Here is a 15,567-nt window from a genome sequence, read left to right as displayed (position 1 = left end):
TTTTGGAGGCGTGATATTAACCAAGAAAAACAATACGCAAAATCGAATCCGTGGGTCGGAGGATATATGTCATGCGTCGCATTGCTCACGATAGCGCATGCTCCGTCGGAAATGGAGCGGACATGGAGCTAACGTGAGTGTCGAGGATACCCAAGGCTGCGCCCATTTCGGCACTGCTATGTCCCGTCAAGAGCCATACCAGACGACTCAGCTTCTGGTACAGCAGGGAGGGGAAGTAGAGGAGCAAAGCCCAGAAGAGAAGAGAAAAGACGACCATGACGAAAGTGTTGGCTACGAGCTTCTCGCCCGGCGTCATCACGTATAGTCCGAAGGTCACCTCGTAGCGATAGTACTCTAGACGAACCCGATCGAAGCATCGCTGGAGAATGTTTCGACGAGAGTTTTTGGTCGCCAGATGGCTCCCCGAGGTGTTGGCGGAGGACATGGTGGAGGAGTATTTCGTGATCAGCTCGTCGACCGCTGCCGGAGCATGAGACGAGATGTGCGTCGAGGTCGACGAGGTGTAGAAGGATTGCAATTCGGTGGCCATCGTTACGAGCAAACAGATATTAGGTAAGTGGCGCGTGTGTTTATAATGCGCGGTCGAGGCTTCCACGTTGCGAGCTATGATCTCCCTTGAAACTTTCCGGAAGGAAACGCGCGACTGTAGGTAGGGGTCTGTTTGGTGGTTTGGCGGTCTTTACTAATCGCCGTAGAAATAAGGGTTGAGGGTCGTGGGATCTTCTATAGATCCCGTAGATCTTGAGTTTGAATGGGGAGCGAGCTCACGCGAAGCTCTCTCTGTGTGGCGCGGTCCACCAATCGAGGGAAACAAGGAGTGACACGGCGGGAGACCGGGGGGAAGTCGCGCACGAGGAAGAGTACAACACAAGAAGCACGAGAGATACAAAAAAGAGAAGAAATTGGGGAAAGGGCTAAATTATTAGGAGCTGACACCGGACCAGCACAAGTATAAGAAGGGAGAGTCAGCGTGTATTTATGAGAATCCCACCCCGAGACGTAGAACAAAGAGAGAGCAGAGAAGAGGCAGAGGAGAAGAGGAAGAACAAGAAGAAGAAGCGAAAGCCCAAGAAGAAAAGGATCGCCCGGTAAGGCGCGGATAGCCAGACATTGGCACTTTGGCTGCCCGGATTTCCAGGCCAAGACTTTTTGGGTTTCCTTGGACGGATTGGGTCGAGTTGCACTGGCCATTTACCGTACGGAACACGGTTATTTTGACTTGGTACTCGACAGACACGAGGCATTTCAAGGCACCGTACCAGACGTTACATACACCGTTCCATCCTGGTCGGTTCATCGGCAACTCCCGCGATTTTTTTATTATTTTTTTTTTCTTCTCGGGTGGAGTTCGGCCTGAGGTTCTACTTCCAAGTTGTAAGTTGAAACTTGCAACTCTGTCAGGCATGACACAGCCCTCCCTTGTTCATCCAATTCAGACGATTCACCATCCATCATCCTCCCTTGCGATGGTGGAGGTTTCCCCAGATTCCACTGATGTTCATTTCCCTTGCGATGTGCTCTTCACGGGGAACTCATAAGAAATTAGTCGGTCGGCACGAATCATGCGCCATGATCGTCACAATCTCCCGGCTCAGAAATTAACTAATTTAATTTATTCACCCTTCAGTTTTATGCATTCAAGGGCCAAGCGATTGCCGGACGATATTTCCGTCGTCAACGACGTCATCGGGGAAGTCTAGCCCGGTGCCGTGGTGGCCTGGTGGCCTGGTGGCCTGGTGGCCTGGTGGCCTGGGGCGTCATTCCCCGGGACGGAGAATTGAGGATTGCCAAGGACTATGAGCCTACAGACCATCCTGAGTATTTACTTCTCCCCTCTCTTATTGTTGCATGATAGTACTTCCTCAATCCCCCATGTCTCACTTACAACCCTCTCCAGGCCATCTCTCCCTCTTCCTCCCTCCTCTGCCCATGTCGTACTGCGCTCCACCCGATCGGGCGGTGATGTCATGGCGCCCGTGCCTCTCCCCCTCGGCCGTCTTCGCTGACGCAGCTTTTCAACCCACATCCACCTTTTCCCTCCCTCCCTCTCAACGAGGCACCATCCCACCGTCTCCTGCGCTTCGTGCATCGGCCCGTCTCTAATCCACCATGGCTACCGTTGAAGACGATGAAAATCCCCTCATCAAGGCCCTTCCACCGGCCACCGACTATCTGACCTACCTCACCCTGTTGGAATACCAATTAACCCCGGCCCGCCTACCCACCCTTCACAAGCTCCTGCAAGATGAGACCCTGACGACCAACATCGGCTGGGACCTGGTCCAGTTGCTTTTACCCATGTTGCCACAGTCCCAGGAATGTCTCCAGGATATCGCTCGATTGGGAAACCCCCGGGAGGTGATTCTACGCGTGTCCGAAGCGCTGCTGCAGTTGCAACCGGAGGAGGAGACCGAGAGCGAGCAGGATGTTGACACGCCGGGATCCACCGAGGGGATAGAATCCAGGATGGATAAGGTGACAGTAGACGGCCAGAGCCGGACCAAGGATGCGACCGGCGGTCTTCCGAAGCATATTCTGCAGTACAATTCTCTCGTATCAATGCTCGCGGTGCTGCATTCGCGTATCCAGACCAAGTCCCCCAGTCGCTTTCTCGCCACTTCGCTGCAAGCCGCACTGGAGGCTTACACCTTAATGCCCACCAACGAAACCACGATTGCCCTGCTAGAACTGTTCAGAGATGTGTCGCCTTCCAAGAGACCTGCACCACCCCCGCGAGCACCGAGCGACTCAAGCGTGTTACGGGTCGCGGAGGCGTCCGCGCCAGACCCGGAGGCGGAGGTCCAATCGCCTAGTCCCAATACTCACAACGAGAAGATGCTCGTCAAAAAGTATCTTCAGTTCGGTCTGGTTGAGCTTCTCAAGTCATATCTGCTGAGCTTTTCAAGTCCGTCAGACCCCGGCATGTCCTGGACCATCAGATTGCAAGAAAAGCTTCACCCCGAAGCGTGCCTTCCCGGCCGACCGTCACAAATCGAAGTGTACGCCGACAACAAGCAACTCAGAGAGAGGGATATGATCATGGCGAAGATCGTGGTATGTACTATCTATTCCTATGCGAGATTCGCGTCCGCTAACGTCACAGGCCTTGTCCCGCGATTTTGGCATTGATGAGGGACAGCTGCTCGGCATTGTCTACCAGGCGCCGGAGGATGTGCCGCCTCCGCTAGACTTCGAGGACCCGCCCCGACAGGTGGACGAAATTCCACTCGAACGGCACGGATCGCTGCTCTTGCTAGCAGCCCGATCGGCTACGGCCGAGTTGTTTTCGACGGGACAGGTCGTCCCTCTTCCCGTCTTCCCGGATCTGGCGCGTGTGTTTCAGAATTTCGTAGGCGGATACAACACCCCGGATGATGTCGCCTTCGGCCAGCCGCAGGTTCTACTCGATTCTCTTCTTACCTTGACCGTGCTCTCCATGCAACATGAAATCGGACAGCCATCCACCACCAAGGAGTTCAGGGAGTTCATTCTCGCCTTGACGGCATGCACCACGCGCCAAAACTACGGTACCGTTCGACGGATCCCTGGAGACATCGTGCACAGCCACCCATCTCATCTCCTCCGGTTCAAGATCATCCGGTGCATCTTGGAAGAACATCATTTCCTAGCTGTCAAGGACGATGCGATCGGATGGCTGAAGCAGGAGATCCTCAAGGCTGCTAGCCAACCTGAGCCCAACATTTTCCTGAACCCACACTACTTCTCCGTCCTATTCCCATTGTTATTCAACTCGTCTAGCCTTCTACTCAACGTCTCGACCGATCTCGTGGCCTCCTGGATCAAATTCTCGCAGACCCTGACCCCCGCCATCCACGCCGCCGTCAACCTCTACTACGTGCTAGTTTCCTCGCCGCAGCTGCGCGCCCAGCTCCAGCTTGAGAAATCCTACATATATTTCCGCGACCAGTTCCTCGACCCCCTGCGGTCCCTTATCCGTGCGTTCGAAAGCGACCTGCCCAAGAACGGCGGCGACGGTCGCATCCAGAACTCCGTTGGCGAGGAGGTGTGTCAGCTCGGCATGGCCCGGTCGGTGGCTGTCGTCTCTCACGCGCTGAGCAAATTAGAGGACGTGGTCAGCGAGGTGTTCATCGGTGCCGATGCCGACTTCCAAGAACCTTCGACGGAGGATATCGCGCGGGTGGATCGCATTCGCAAGGAGACGGAGCCTTAAGTTTCCAGTGTGTTCGTCCGTAGTATGTGTAACTAAAATGATAACGATGTAGATACATACGATTTACGAGTTGCGATTATGACTATGAAATTTGTGACTTTAACTGACCGTTAAAGTACTGGTAGTTGTATGAAGTCTTGCGTGGAAGTTCTAGGTCGAATGCCTGAGGCTGCAATCTGCCAAGCATTTCGCCGGCTCATAGTTATGTGGCATGCGACAAGACTTCTTCATCAACCATGTTCAGGAATATCTTGATTGAAATAAAGCGCATCATTAAGATCCCTGTCAATGATTCATGTCCATTCTACATCGCAACAGACCTACTATTCACAATTGAAGTTACGAACTCACTTAAAAAGCTACGCAAGAAGCCGAGAGAGAAAAGATATATACCAAAAGCAAGGTTCGGTTCCATTGGCCAGTAAGTAAAGTAACAAGCAAGCACCTATCTCATCCATAAAAAGAACAAAAGGAAAAGAAAAAAAAGACAAAGTTGAAATACACGACCAACAAAATATGAGTTCCTCATCCAACCAAGACCTAGGGAATTTCAAGACCACCGCTGTTTTTCTTTTTTTTTTTCCCGTTCCGTTTCTTATTGTCAGGAATTCAAAAGAGAGTCGAATGTCGAACGAGATAGTAATGGACACCTTTTCTTGTCTTCTTCTTCTCTCCCTCTTTCAGCGATCCAAGGTTCGGTCCTTCTCTTCCATTGTGTTGTTCTCGACCAGAGGAGGAAGGGAACAGCAGGCAGGAAAAGAATGAAGGAAAAGAGGATGGAAAGAGGGACTGGATTATGACATAGATAGATTTGTAGGGAAACAACCCAACTCCTCCATCTATATCAAATCCGGTTTTTTTTTTTTTTTTTTTTTTTCTTTTGAGGATTTTCAAGACATTTTTTGATTTCATAAAGCCAAAGATCAAAAGAGAGATTGAAGAAACGGTGCAAGTGCAAAGCCCAACCCGGTTTTTATTCTTTATAAAAAAAAGAAAAAAAGCAGGAGAACGGAGGCACGATGATATGAGGAAGGCGGATTGTAAGGTTCAAACAGGGGGAAGAGTACTGAGCGCCGATTATTGAACGATTCATTGGTCATGTTGGTGGTCTTGTCATTGGTTTGATATTTAGCGACTTGGTCGGTGGTGAGTTAACGCGAGGAACTCTTTCGGCGGTTTGCCTGGGGCTTTTTACATGATGATGCAGCCACCACCAGCGGAAGCTATATTCAGAGATCTAGTTAGTATATGTTCATGTTTGGAGGGTACGTTGGGGATGGATCAAGAGAGAACTTTGAGAGGTAGGAAAGAAGACATACCCTTAACGGCAGCAGCGTTCTGAGCAACTTGGGAGGGAGACATTTTGAATTGGGTTGGGATTGCAAAGATGCAAAGAAAAACTTGTAATAGAATGATAGACTTTGATCTGATGATCGTGATGAAGAAAAAAGGATCGATTCGGCGGGTTTCAGAGACGCTTTTATATCTTTGTCGACGCCAGTCTGGACCAGCCAGATCTGGGGTATACCGGATTCGCTTTGTGGATTGGTCTTTCTGTCGTTTTTTCTGATTCCGGAATGCTATCTTGAATGGAAAGCCTCGTGATTCAAGGACTGGAAAGAGGGCGAGAAGAATGGTACTCAATGCGATAGGTCGTTAAGTTGGGTATCTTCCATGGCGTTCGCTGTCGAAAGCCATCGAAGGTAAAGAGATAAAGAAGACAAGAAACGTGAAAGCTAAGTCTGGTAACATCCTCAGCGGTGGTCCTATCAATGGAAGTGGCGAGCATTCATCTCTTGATATTGTTCTTGGTGGTGGACCAATGACGGCCATTCTGCGGCGCGATTCAATGGGGACGCATTCATTATGGTTGAGCCTTCTCTTGTTCTACATTGGCTTCTTCTAGAAGACCTGAAGAAAGAATGATTTGTCTATGAAGAACTCTTTGGCTTGTAGTCCCGTGGTTGCGGTGAGATGAAGCCTGCAGAGAAGTCAGTTCCTGGTGGCGCTGCACACGGGGAATTGGTTGAGCCACGAGGGAGCAGGGATAAGCAATTGTCATGGGAACCCAGCAAATTCGAACAAATGCCACTCATTTCTGAGTGAGAACGTCGTACGAGATGTGCGGTGGTAGGTCGAGATGTTGTTGTAGTGGATTGTTCGAGAGAACAATATCAACCGCCACGAAGACTTGGCATCCACCCGATCAGGTGACAGGCTCCAAAGAAGTGCCAAAAATCCAAGAAATTCATTCACAATATCAGACTATGCCGAAAAGGTACAATATGCTAGATATATGAAAGACAATATCAGGTATAGATGGGCTCCGTCAAGTCGTTAAGCGTCAATCCCTCCTTCGCAACGTCCTCCTCGACCAAGAACATCAGCGGCATCTCCACCAAAGTGCCCTTGACCTGGCTGAGCAATTCCTTCACCTGCTTCACACCCTCAGGACCAGGGGGGAAGTCGTCGCGCACAACATGGCCATACTGGTAGCGAGAGGGAGGGGAGTCCTTCTCCTCACCGTATGCCTGCTTGTCAGCATTGTTGAAGTAATATCCATAAAACTCCTTGTACGTCGCCCAGTCGCGCACGTTGTCGTCGGGCACGGAGTGGAACACCTTGCGGAAGGCCTCGGTGTTGGTTCGCGCGCGCGTGTTCCAGAGGCTCTGAAGAGTATCCGCCAGAGGGTCAGCCACGAGCTGGCTCTCCGCAGCCTCGAAGTCGAACTGGTTGGGGACACCAATGGGCTCGAAGTTGGCATCAGGCTTCTGGTAGTCCTGTGGTGGGAGAAGGCCAAGGTGCTTGCGGAAAAGCTGTCGACGCAGCGAGCTCGCGAAGCGACTGGCGGTGAAGGGTTTGCCATTCATGGTAGACTGCACCGGGGTGTAGTCCTCAACAATAATGGCGATCTCGGAGTCATGGTCTCCCAGCTGGGATCGGTCGTTCAGGTTGGCCGATCCGCAGACCGCCACACGGTCGTCAGCAATCATGACCTGTACTTGTTAGTCTTACTGTGCTGCAATGATACGGGATTATGCATACCTTCGAGTGAACGTAGAGTTCTTCAGTCACAAAAGCGTCAATCTCCGCCTCAGCCGGACCGTCCCATGGCACGTTGCGTAGGTCGGGGCCGTGGAGCATATAACACTCGCTGACACTGTCCCACCGACCAGAGCCGGATTTGGCAACACCAACATCGCGAGCAGCCTGCTGGTACTGCTGGAATGGAGCACTGGTGTCAAATGCAGCCCGAGGAGCCCCAGGACCGTAACCGCCTTGACCAGCAACAGTAACATCATGCTGCTTACGAGCGTCCTCGTAGTTGACGCCGCTGCGCTGCTCAGCCTGGGCCAAGGGGCCGCTGAGGTTGATCCGGTCGTAGTTGCGCAGATTATAGAATCGGATGTAGTCCATGGGGTTGTGGCCCTCCTGAGCAATCAGTTCCATGATACTGTTTCCTCCGCGGTTGATCGAGTTGTACTGGAACTCCATAATGGCCCGCGTTCCGAGGGTAGAGTCGTCGCTCAGGTCACCGGCAAAACAGGGCACAGACGGGATGACCACAATAACCTTGTACTTCTGACCAGATTTGGCTGCACGCAGAATACGCTCGACGATGGCAGCGCCGATCTTGTTCTGGACAGGCTTCTGGGAGTCACCAGTGGCAGTGATGAAGAACTGGTTCTCGATGTAGACGAAATGCTCACTGTTGCGGATAATCGCAGCGTAGGCATCAGCGATGGAGTGCTCGGTGGGGGTGCCGTTGCTCCACTTGGAGCAACTGCGGACAATCTGGCAGCACATGTTGCCTCGGGGCTGGGTGTTAGGTCCAGCAAAGGAGGAACCGAAGCGATCTTGATATTGGTGGATCTGACCGGCGAGCTGTCCACGCAGAACATTTCCATACTGAGTTATCTCCTCGCGGAAGCGTTGAGGTGCAAAGCCGCGTTCGTGGTCTCCATGACCCCTAGTGCCTTCATAGTAATCATGCACGCCTCGAGTTTGGGTGGGCAGCTCCTGCGCTCCGTGCGGAGGGGGCGCGTAGTAAGATGACTGGCTTTGGCTTGGCGACTGAGCCTGGACCTGAGTCTGCGATTGTCCAGCCTGAGAAGGAGGAGGCGGGAAATAAGGCGTTTGTGATTGACTCTGAGATGTAGTTTGCGTCTGCGATTGACCCTGGCTAGGCGGTGGTCCCGGAGGCGGCGGCGGGAAGGAGTCTCCAGTGTAAGTGTAGGGTGGAGGAGCGCCTGGAGAGGGCGATTGTGCGGGGGATGGCTGGTAGCTGGATGAATTTGGCTTGCTTGACATCGGAGGGGCCGGGGGGACCATGGAAAGTCCTCCTCCAGGCTGCGGTGATACGGACTGCTGAATTCCCGTTTGCTGAGCGCTGGGCTGGTTTTGAGCTGGCCGTTGCTGCTGGTACTGCGGCTGAGTCGGCTGCTGCTGCTGCTGCTGCGGCGGCGGTTGTTGCTGTTGGTGCTGCTGCTGCTGTCCCTGTTGCTGAGCACTGTGAGGACGCTGAGAGGTCGACGAGCTCGGGCGACCGTACAAGGCTAGGCGAGAGTATCTGGAATCCTTGCGGATCTCGTACTTCGAATCATAGATGAAGTTCCAGCGCTCCACGAAGTGACGACGCAGATCCTCGACGACGTGGCCATGCAAGCTAACAGACACATCGGACCAGCCCATGCGAGAAGCGTTCTTCCGATCCAGCTGGTTCTTTTCCCAGTTCGGAACATCCTGGAAATCCAGAACGCGAGCGTTATTGTAGTCCTGACCGGGGAATACAATTTCGTTCAAGTTCTCGGGGTGCACGTCGGTAAGCGCATGTTGGTTGGTATCCCACCGTCCAAAGCACATATCGAGGCCACCCATGAATGCGGTCCGGCCGTCAATCAAACAGAGTTTCTCATGGTGAGCCCAGTAGAGGATGACATCCTCGTTCATGCCGTAGATGCCTTTGAGCGTGTCGCCGGACATCTTGACGAGATTCTTGGCATCCAAGGAAAAGTTTTGGAGTGACTCTGTGATGGAGGCAGTCAATTCCTGCTTGTCAGGCAGGTGATCGGGATGGCGGAAGACGGCGATATTGGGGTGAAGATCTTGAAGATGATGCTTTGTGTGGGCAGAGGATACTGTTTTCTCAAGTCAGTAAAGCCCATCATTTATGGGGTATCTGAAAGACAGCAGTCACGTACGAGTCAATGCCTGAGTGACCTCCTTGTAGACGATAATGTTCACCCGCACGCCACGCTGCGCAGCAGCCTGCAGCATCCGATCCAGCCGGTACTGCTCATTCTTGGCTGGGGGACGTCTCAGATACAGTTCTGGCGACAGCCACCCTAAAGAAATATGTCAGTATCGGATGAAGACGGCATTCCCCACGCCCCGTCGGAACTTACAATCCAAAATCCAAATCGACTCCCGAGCGCTTTCCAGCGCCTTGGACACCGCCCAGAAATAGGAGCAGCCGTCCACATACCACTTGACGTCATTGCCCTGTCGGTCCGGCGCAAAGCTACCGAATCTGTGTTGAGCTTGCGGCTTGCCATGGCCATACTCCGCATAAGCCTGCGGGTCCAGTGCATTTCCCAGACGCTGGGCAACGTCGTTACCGAGGCCCGCCACGGTCCCCTGCAGCTTACCCAGCAATCCATGAACCTTATCCTGTTTCCCCTGCTTACCGGGTCTTCCCTGGTACTGCGGATCCTGGTATTCCGGGTTTTGGTAGTTCGGGTTCGGGCCGGACTGCGCGAAGTTCTGCGCAGCGCCCTGCTGAGGCGGATAGTTCTGCGACTGGCCGTAGTTCTGGGGCTGGTAGCTCTGCGACTGGGGCTGCGACTGCGACGGCGGTTGGGAACCCTGAGACTAGCTCGTCGTTAGTTTCGGAAATCCAGATGGGTCTAGTAGTCTACGACTCCATAGAATAGTCGGTGTAGGGACGGGACGGTAGAACCATTGATGGAGCAACTTACACCGTAAGATCCCTGACCGGCATTCTGACCTTGCGGCGCGTGTTCTCCCTGCGGCCGAGAGTGATGGCTCTTGTATGTTTCCTTCAGCATTTTGAAGGTATCACCGACGAAACCTCTCGCGCTGTCACCTCCTCCGCCTCGACTTGACTCCTTGCCGTAGTAATTGCCATAGGCGAGTGGGTCTTCACGGTTCGACATGGCGGTTAGAGTCGGTAGGATGCGATACGGGGTATACGGGGGAGGGATGTGCAGGTAAAAAGAAAGAAGATCATGCAGGACCAAGGGTGGTGTCCTGAAAAATAGTCTGAAGGAAAAGAGAAGAGAAGAGGGATGGAAATAGAAATAGAAAGAGGAAGAGAAACGAGCCACGAGGGGAAACGAGACGATGAGGCTGACGGGTCCGAAGTGCCCCGCCAGGCGCCATTTTTAGGCTGCCGTCATTTGGGGCGGTGGCTGAGCAGCGACACCCGATTCCGCGGATTTATGGGTCTTTCTTCGTGAATTCATTCCTTAATTTGCTCGTGGGGATATTTAACGGACTTATCGTGAACTTTTACACAGTAGAGCGGGATTTGTTGACAAGGAAGTATGCCCCTCCCATCGTTACCGTGGAAATCCTCCGCTGCTCCTATAAATAGTCTATCATCTATTCTCTTATCACATCTTCGCTCGCTGTCGATGATCGCTCCTCCCATGCGCCATCTTCGCATGACTCCCCGCAAAGGTATTCGTCGCCACGGATGCAGCGGTACTCAGGTCCAAAGCCAAGGCAAAACAAGCAATGAAGCCGGCGAACTGCTCCTTCAGGCCTGGTCCGGCACACTGAATGATCTGTAAACCCTCCTGTTGCGTGTCATAACATGTCCCGCCGCCGATCACTCCCACCGGAAGCGACGGGAAGTACAGACTCAGCCGGAGATCGCGAGACGCTTGATCGTATTCCATCGTGAGCTGACTCCAGGACGCATCCGTGACACAGGCGGCGTCCTGGCCGGTCGCGATGAAGATGGCGGCGAGCACGTTGGCCACGTCGATGTTATGACCGTGTTGACCGTTGCGAAAGTTGCCTTCCTGTCCAATGCGCATGATCTGATGAAGCCTTTCCGTGGAGCATTTGAATACGCTTCGACAGACGGCGTCAGACAGCTTGCCCCAGGCGATGACTTCGACGCCCCGCGACGTCGTGACATGGCCCCACGAGGCCTTCTTCTCCGATGACATTTGGCCCTCCTCGCAGAAATCCCGAATCTGGAACTCCGACGCAAAGGTCGACTTCATCAGCCACGCGCAGGCGGTCTCAGTGGCAAAGGAGACCATGTTCTGGCCCGCCGCGTCTCCGCAGACATACCGGAAGACGACGTGAGTCCACGATCCGATAACATGGGGAACAATGCCTCGAAACTGCACATAGCGACTCGTCGACTCTGCCACCTTGGCTATGTCGCTCTCGAAATCGCGGATACGTTGTGAGAACAAACATGCCTCGCGCGGGCTATCGAATTGGAAGGCCGGTGCGCGCGACATGCCCTGACTCAAGACATGAAATTCAGCGCCACCGCACATGTTGAATGCCTTGCACCCTCGACAACAACTGGCAATCATCGCTGCCTCGGTGGTTGCCATCGGAGCGCACACATCCTTTTCATCTCCTTCCGGCGTGCGAATGTGCAGGGGTCCCGCAAGACCGAGGGGTACACGCGTGAAACCGATAAAGTTCTCAATCTGAATCGCTTCGGGGTCCTTGTCATGATTGGTAATGTGTTCAATTCCGCTTATGTGGGGTTGAAACTTGGCCGCGCTGCGCTGAGATGGAGGTGCCATTATGGGGACCGAACACAGAGAAGATGGCTCAACTGAATAGCAGATTGGTCGCATCTGATGCGGCTTTATATGGGAATTTGCGGAAGTTTCTAGAACCATGGTGAAGCCTGGCTTTAACGAGGGCATTCCTGTTTTTCCAACCCCGAATTCAAACTAGGATGGCTTGTGTCACCCTGGTTCACGTCCCGTGGCCTGGTTGAAAGTTACTGTGGTCTTACTATTTACATCTAATTCAGTGGTTCCTGCATTGAATTTATCAAAGAATGGTAGTAAGCTGTCTTTCTAAGCCAATGACATTGAGATGCTTGTCCCTAAGTTGGAGACATATTTCTAACTGTCAATGCCAGTAACATCCACCAATTGAGCCATTAAATCCTGGCTAGACTCACGCATGGCTCAACCCTTGAGGAAAGTCGAATATTGTGTTAGGGTCCGCCGCCGATTTCAGCGTCTTCAAGCGTCCAAGCGCCTCTCCATAGTACTCCTGCCCAAAGTCCTCCAAATACGGATCGATATAGTTCTGATACGAGTGCCATTCGCTGGCTGGCCGAGCCTGTTTGATAGCATCTGTAATAGCGGTAATCTTGGCAACCGCATCGAGGCGAGTAGAGTCACTAAATCCAGGGAAATAGGCCGAATATATCTGCACTAAGAAAAGGCTCTGACGATGAATATACGCCATGTCGCCGGTGGAGGTTGGGCCGTTCGTCTTCGACCCGGGTCCAAGCAGGTCGAAGGACACATCGTTCTCCGTCTTCTTGATACCCCGAGCGACGCGAAGTGCATCGAAGACAAGACCCGTCTGCTTCTGCGTATAGTCGGGGCTTCCGTTATCGACAAGCGACTGTGCGTAATACGGGAGATAATCATCTGATGCATCGAGAGGACCCATCAGGTCTGTTAGGGCGGCAACCCAGCTGGAAAACTCGTTGACCTTGGACTCTGAGGTTTTCGGCTTGATGCCCTTCGCTGCAAGCTTATTGAGGAGCTTGTTAATGACCGATTGGTACGCGGACTTCTTCCCAAGATATTGGCCTTGCAGTTGGCAGGCGCTGTCTTCGTTGGAATCTCGGCCCATCAACAACACCTCGACTCCGAGGTCGAGAGGAAGACCGTTGGGATCGGTAGCGGGCAGCTTTCCCATGGCTTGGACTTCTAGTAGGACTTGGGTGCAGTCTGCCTCCGGGCCGAAATGGAGTTCGTAATTCACGGTGGCAGTGGGAGCTTTCTCTAGTGCAAAGGTGAATGCAGTAACGACGCCAAAGTTGTTGGATCCTGCGCCTCGGAGAGCCCACCATAGCTCCGCGTCGGTCCCTGTAGAGCTGGAGCTGAGTCGCTTGATGTTGCCATTCACATCTACAAACTGCAAGGATACAACTAGACACGTAGGAGTCAGTCACCGACGGTTCGGTCTGAATTGAAGCCGAGGAATGTGATCGACTTACTCCTGTCCACCAACCAACCCCATTTCCGCGAAGCATATCCCCATCCACCACCAAGAGAATGTCCTGCCACGCCCACCGTCGGACAAGTGCCGTGCGGTAGAGCGTACCCCTTCTGCCCGATAGCCTTTGCCAACGGACCCAAAGTCTGACCAAACTGCACCGTCACCTCCTTCTTGGTCTCGTCGATCGAAATGCCTTTCATCTTACTCGGATTGATAACCACCTGGCCGACGAAACTGTACGCAGCATAGCTATGTCCACCACCACGGGGGCTCAGTTTCGTGCTTCCTTTCTCGGCTGCCACGCATCGCACTATCGCTGCGACCTGCTCGGCCGAAGAGGGAATCACAATGACCTCGGGGTGAGCCTGGTAGTTGGTATTCTGTGGTTTAGCCAGAGCATTGTACCTGCTGTCGCTGGGGTAGACGACATCGGCACCGGTGGTTTTCAAGCAAGTTTGAAGCGAGGTAGGGAGAAGCGCATCTGTCGCAGGTAGAGCAGAGACACTCGAGAGATGAAGGGTTACAAAGCCCAAGGCCAGAAGCCGAAGTGAGATTATCATGTTGGGTCGGTGTCGATGCTAGAATAAACAAGCTTCTGGACCTAGAGATCCGATTTATACGTCTTGTTCGAGTGAGGGGATTTATGCACCTACCAGGAACAAGTGATGACTGACGTGGTCTCACCCTTGGCAGGAATGAGCGGGATGATTTGCAATGCAACTATCGCGGAGCTTTTTTCTGGAGATGAGGTTCATCGGATGCCCCCTTGTCGCCCAATCGTACTCTAACAGGTTGTTGCGCATCCAATTATACGGGCGATTTTTATTGATTTCCAGTAGACACCTCCTCCGCTCGCCCGGGTAACTCGCAGTCGAACAAAAGAGCACAAGTGTAACAATTCTCATTCCATCGCGAAAAAGCACCCGAATTAGAGTGTAGCTTGCACAGCGTCTGAGACATGCACTCGGGAGGCGCCCAGGATGCAGGTGGGATACGAGATGGAGTCGTATTCCTTACATAATTGAGTGATAAATCATTGTGAACTGATAAGAACCTGGGTATACTGGGAATGTCAGGCCATTGGTCTTGAAAGACATAAGATCTGAGGGGTGGCACTGTAGTGCGTTTGGCCCAGTCACTATAATGCTGCAGATGTGATTCGACTAAAGTCGTTAGAAAGATGCGTCGTAGGTGCTGTCTGTTCTCCAGAGCCCAGATCGAATGGAACAATATATGTTAATACCATAAATGGAGTAAATAGTAGAAAGAAATCACAGCGACTGATTGAATGAAGATGGAATAGCTCGAATCAGATAATAATTCAGCGCTAGCTAACGAGCTAGACGTACTAATCTGTAGATCGCGAACCTTGAATGGGAACACTAAGTCAACTTCACGAAGAAATATGTTCTGGAATGAACTCGGAATGAGTTCAGACGAATTTCAAGGGCAAAGAGGACCGGGCTCACTTTGATCCTTGTTCAGTGGAGGTTCTCAAAATATCAGAGTGTCTTATTGGCCCTCGCGTATTAGTTGTGACGATGATGCCCTTGGGGGCCAATTTGCATCTCCTGCTTGCGTCACGTTGAGGGGAAGAACAGGCACCAGCAAGACGACTTCACTGCTTTCAATCTTAACAATAACCCAATTTCAAAGTCGATACTAGCTCGCATAGCTTCTTTGAATGGCATACTTTCTTACCACTTGTGTTGATATTGTGTCAATATATCGGAAAGAACAGGTTGGTGATCGTCAGTAATACAACCACTGCAGTAAAGATCTGCGAAGGGGGCCTTTTCGCTCACACTGTCCACATCAGAGCGTTGAAGGCCAAGATGTGCCCCTGAGTGCTCGCGCCTGGCGTGTCTGAGCTTTGCAATATGACCAGAGATCAGTCAGTCCACATCTCAACGAGGTTTGATAGCCTGGAAGATTCGCAGACAAACCTGTTGTCTCACACCACCGGTCCGGTTGAGAATCTAGAGACAGACCTTGCAAAGTATCCGACCGCACATCAAAGAGAGAAGGAACAGCCATCGGTCAATTCTTCCCAAACAAATGTCACATTGAAAGACTCAAAAGAAATTGCCCCAAGAACAAAGCATCGA

At 52.3% G+C, this 15,567-nt stretch overlaps 7 protein-coding genes across 7 annotated transcripts; 1 reads left to right on the top strand and 6 right to left on the bottom strand.

The window, feature by feature from the left end:
* Nucleotides 1–85: 85 nt before the first annotated feature.
* LDX57_007176 (serine palmitoyltransferase small subunit family protein) lies at nucleotides 86–550 on the bottom strand (the record flags this gene model as incomplete). Its single annotated transcript, XM_046088902.1, has 1 exon — nucleotides 86–550. The coding sequence occupies one exon, from the start codon at nucleotides 548–550 to the stop codon at nucleotides 86–88; it is 465 nt and encodes a 154-aa protein (XP_045944872.1).
* A 1,580-nt stretch (nucleotides 551–2,130) lies between these two features.
* On the top strand, nucleotides 2,131–4,213 carry YBP1 (uncharacterized protein; the record flags this gene model as incomplete). Its single annotated transcript, XM_046088901.1, has 2 exons — nucleotides 2,131–3,075; nucleotides 3,125–4,213. 2 exons carry the CDS (start codon nucleotides 2,131–2,133, stop codon nucleotides 4,211–4,213), a joined length of 2,034 nt encoding a protein of 677 aa, XP_045944871.1.
* Nucleotides 4,214–6,522: 2,309 nt separating this feature from the next.
* On the bottom strand, nucleotides 6,523–7,083 carry LDX57_007174 (uncharacterized protein; the record flags this gene model as incomplete). The annotated part of the gene is made up of 1 exon (XM_046088900.1): nucleotides 6,523–7,083. One exon carries the CDS (start codon nucleotides 7,081–7,083, stop codon nucleotides 6,523–6,525), a length of 561 nt encoding a protein of 186 aa, XP_045944870.1.
* Nucleotides 7,084–7,195: 112 nt separating this feature from the next.
* LDX57_007173 (uncharacterized protein) lies at nucleotides 7,196–9,196 on the bottom strand (the record flags this gene model as incomplete). The annotated part of the gene is made up of 1 exon (XM_046088899.1): nucleotides 7,196–9,196. The coding sequence occupies one exon, from the start codon at nucleotides 9,194–9,196 to the stop codon at nucleotides 7,196–7,198; it is 2,001 nt and encodes a 666-aa protein (XP_045944869.1).
* A 375-nt stretch (nucleotides 9,197–9,571) lies between these two features.
* LDX57_007172 (uncharacterized protein) lies at nucleotides 9,572–10,389 on the bottom strand (the record flags this gene model as incomplete). Its single annotated transcript, XM_046088898.1, has 2 exons — nucleotides 9,572–10,084; nucleotides 10,192–10,389. 2 exons carry the CDS (start codon nucleotides 10,387–10,389, stop codon nucleotides 9,572–9,574), a joined length of 711 nt encoding a protein of 236 aa, XP_045944868.1.
* Nucleotides 10,390–10,848: 459 nt separating this feature from the next.
* LDX57_007171 (hydroxymethylglutaryl-CoA reductase) lies at nucleotides 10,849–12,012 on the bottom strand (the record flags this gene model as incomplete). The annotated part of the gene is made up of 1 exon (XM_046088897.1): nucleotides 10,849–12,012. The coding sequence occupies one exon, from the start codon at nucleotides 12,010–12,012 to the stop codon at nucleotides 10,849–10,851; it is 1,164 nt and encodes a 387-aa protein (XP_045944867.1).
* Nucleotides 12,013–12,397: 385 nt separating this feature from the next.
* On the bottom strand, nucleotides 12,398–14,019 carry LDX57_007170 (uncharacterized protein; the record flags this gene model as incomplete). The annotated part of the gene is made up of 2 exons (XM_046088896.1): nucleotides 12,398–13,389; nucleotides 13,458–14,019. The coding sequence occupies 2 exons, from the start codon at nucleotides 14,017–14,019 to the stop codon at nucleotides 12,398–12,400; spliced, it is 1,554 nt and encodes a 517-aa protein (XP_045944866.1).
* Nucleotides 14,020–15,567: the final 1,548 nt, after the last annotated feature.

Source organism: Aspergillus melleus (assembly GCF_016097325.1).
Source record: "Aspergillus melleus strain CBS 546.65 chromosome Unknown contig4, whole genome shotgun sequence".
In the NCBI taxonomy this organism is placed as follows: Eukaryota; Fungi; Ascomycota; class Eurotiomycetes; order Eurotiales; family Aspergillaceae; genus Aspergillus; species Aspergillus melleus.
Note: the sequence above shows the minus strand (reverse complement) of the source record. Positions and strands in the feature narration are given on the sequence as shown.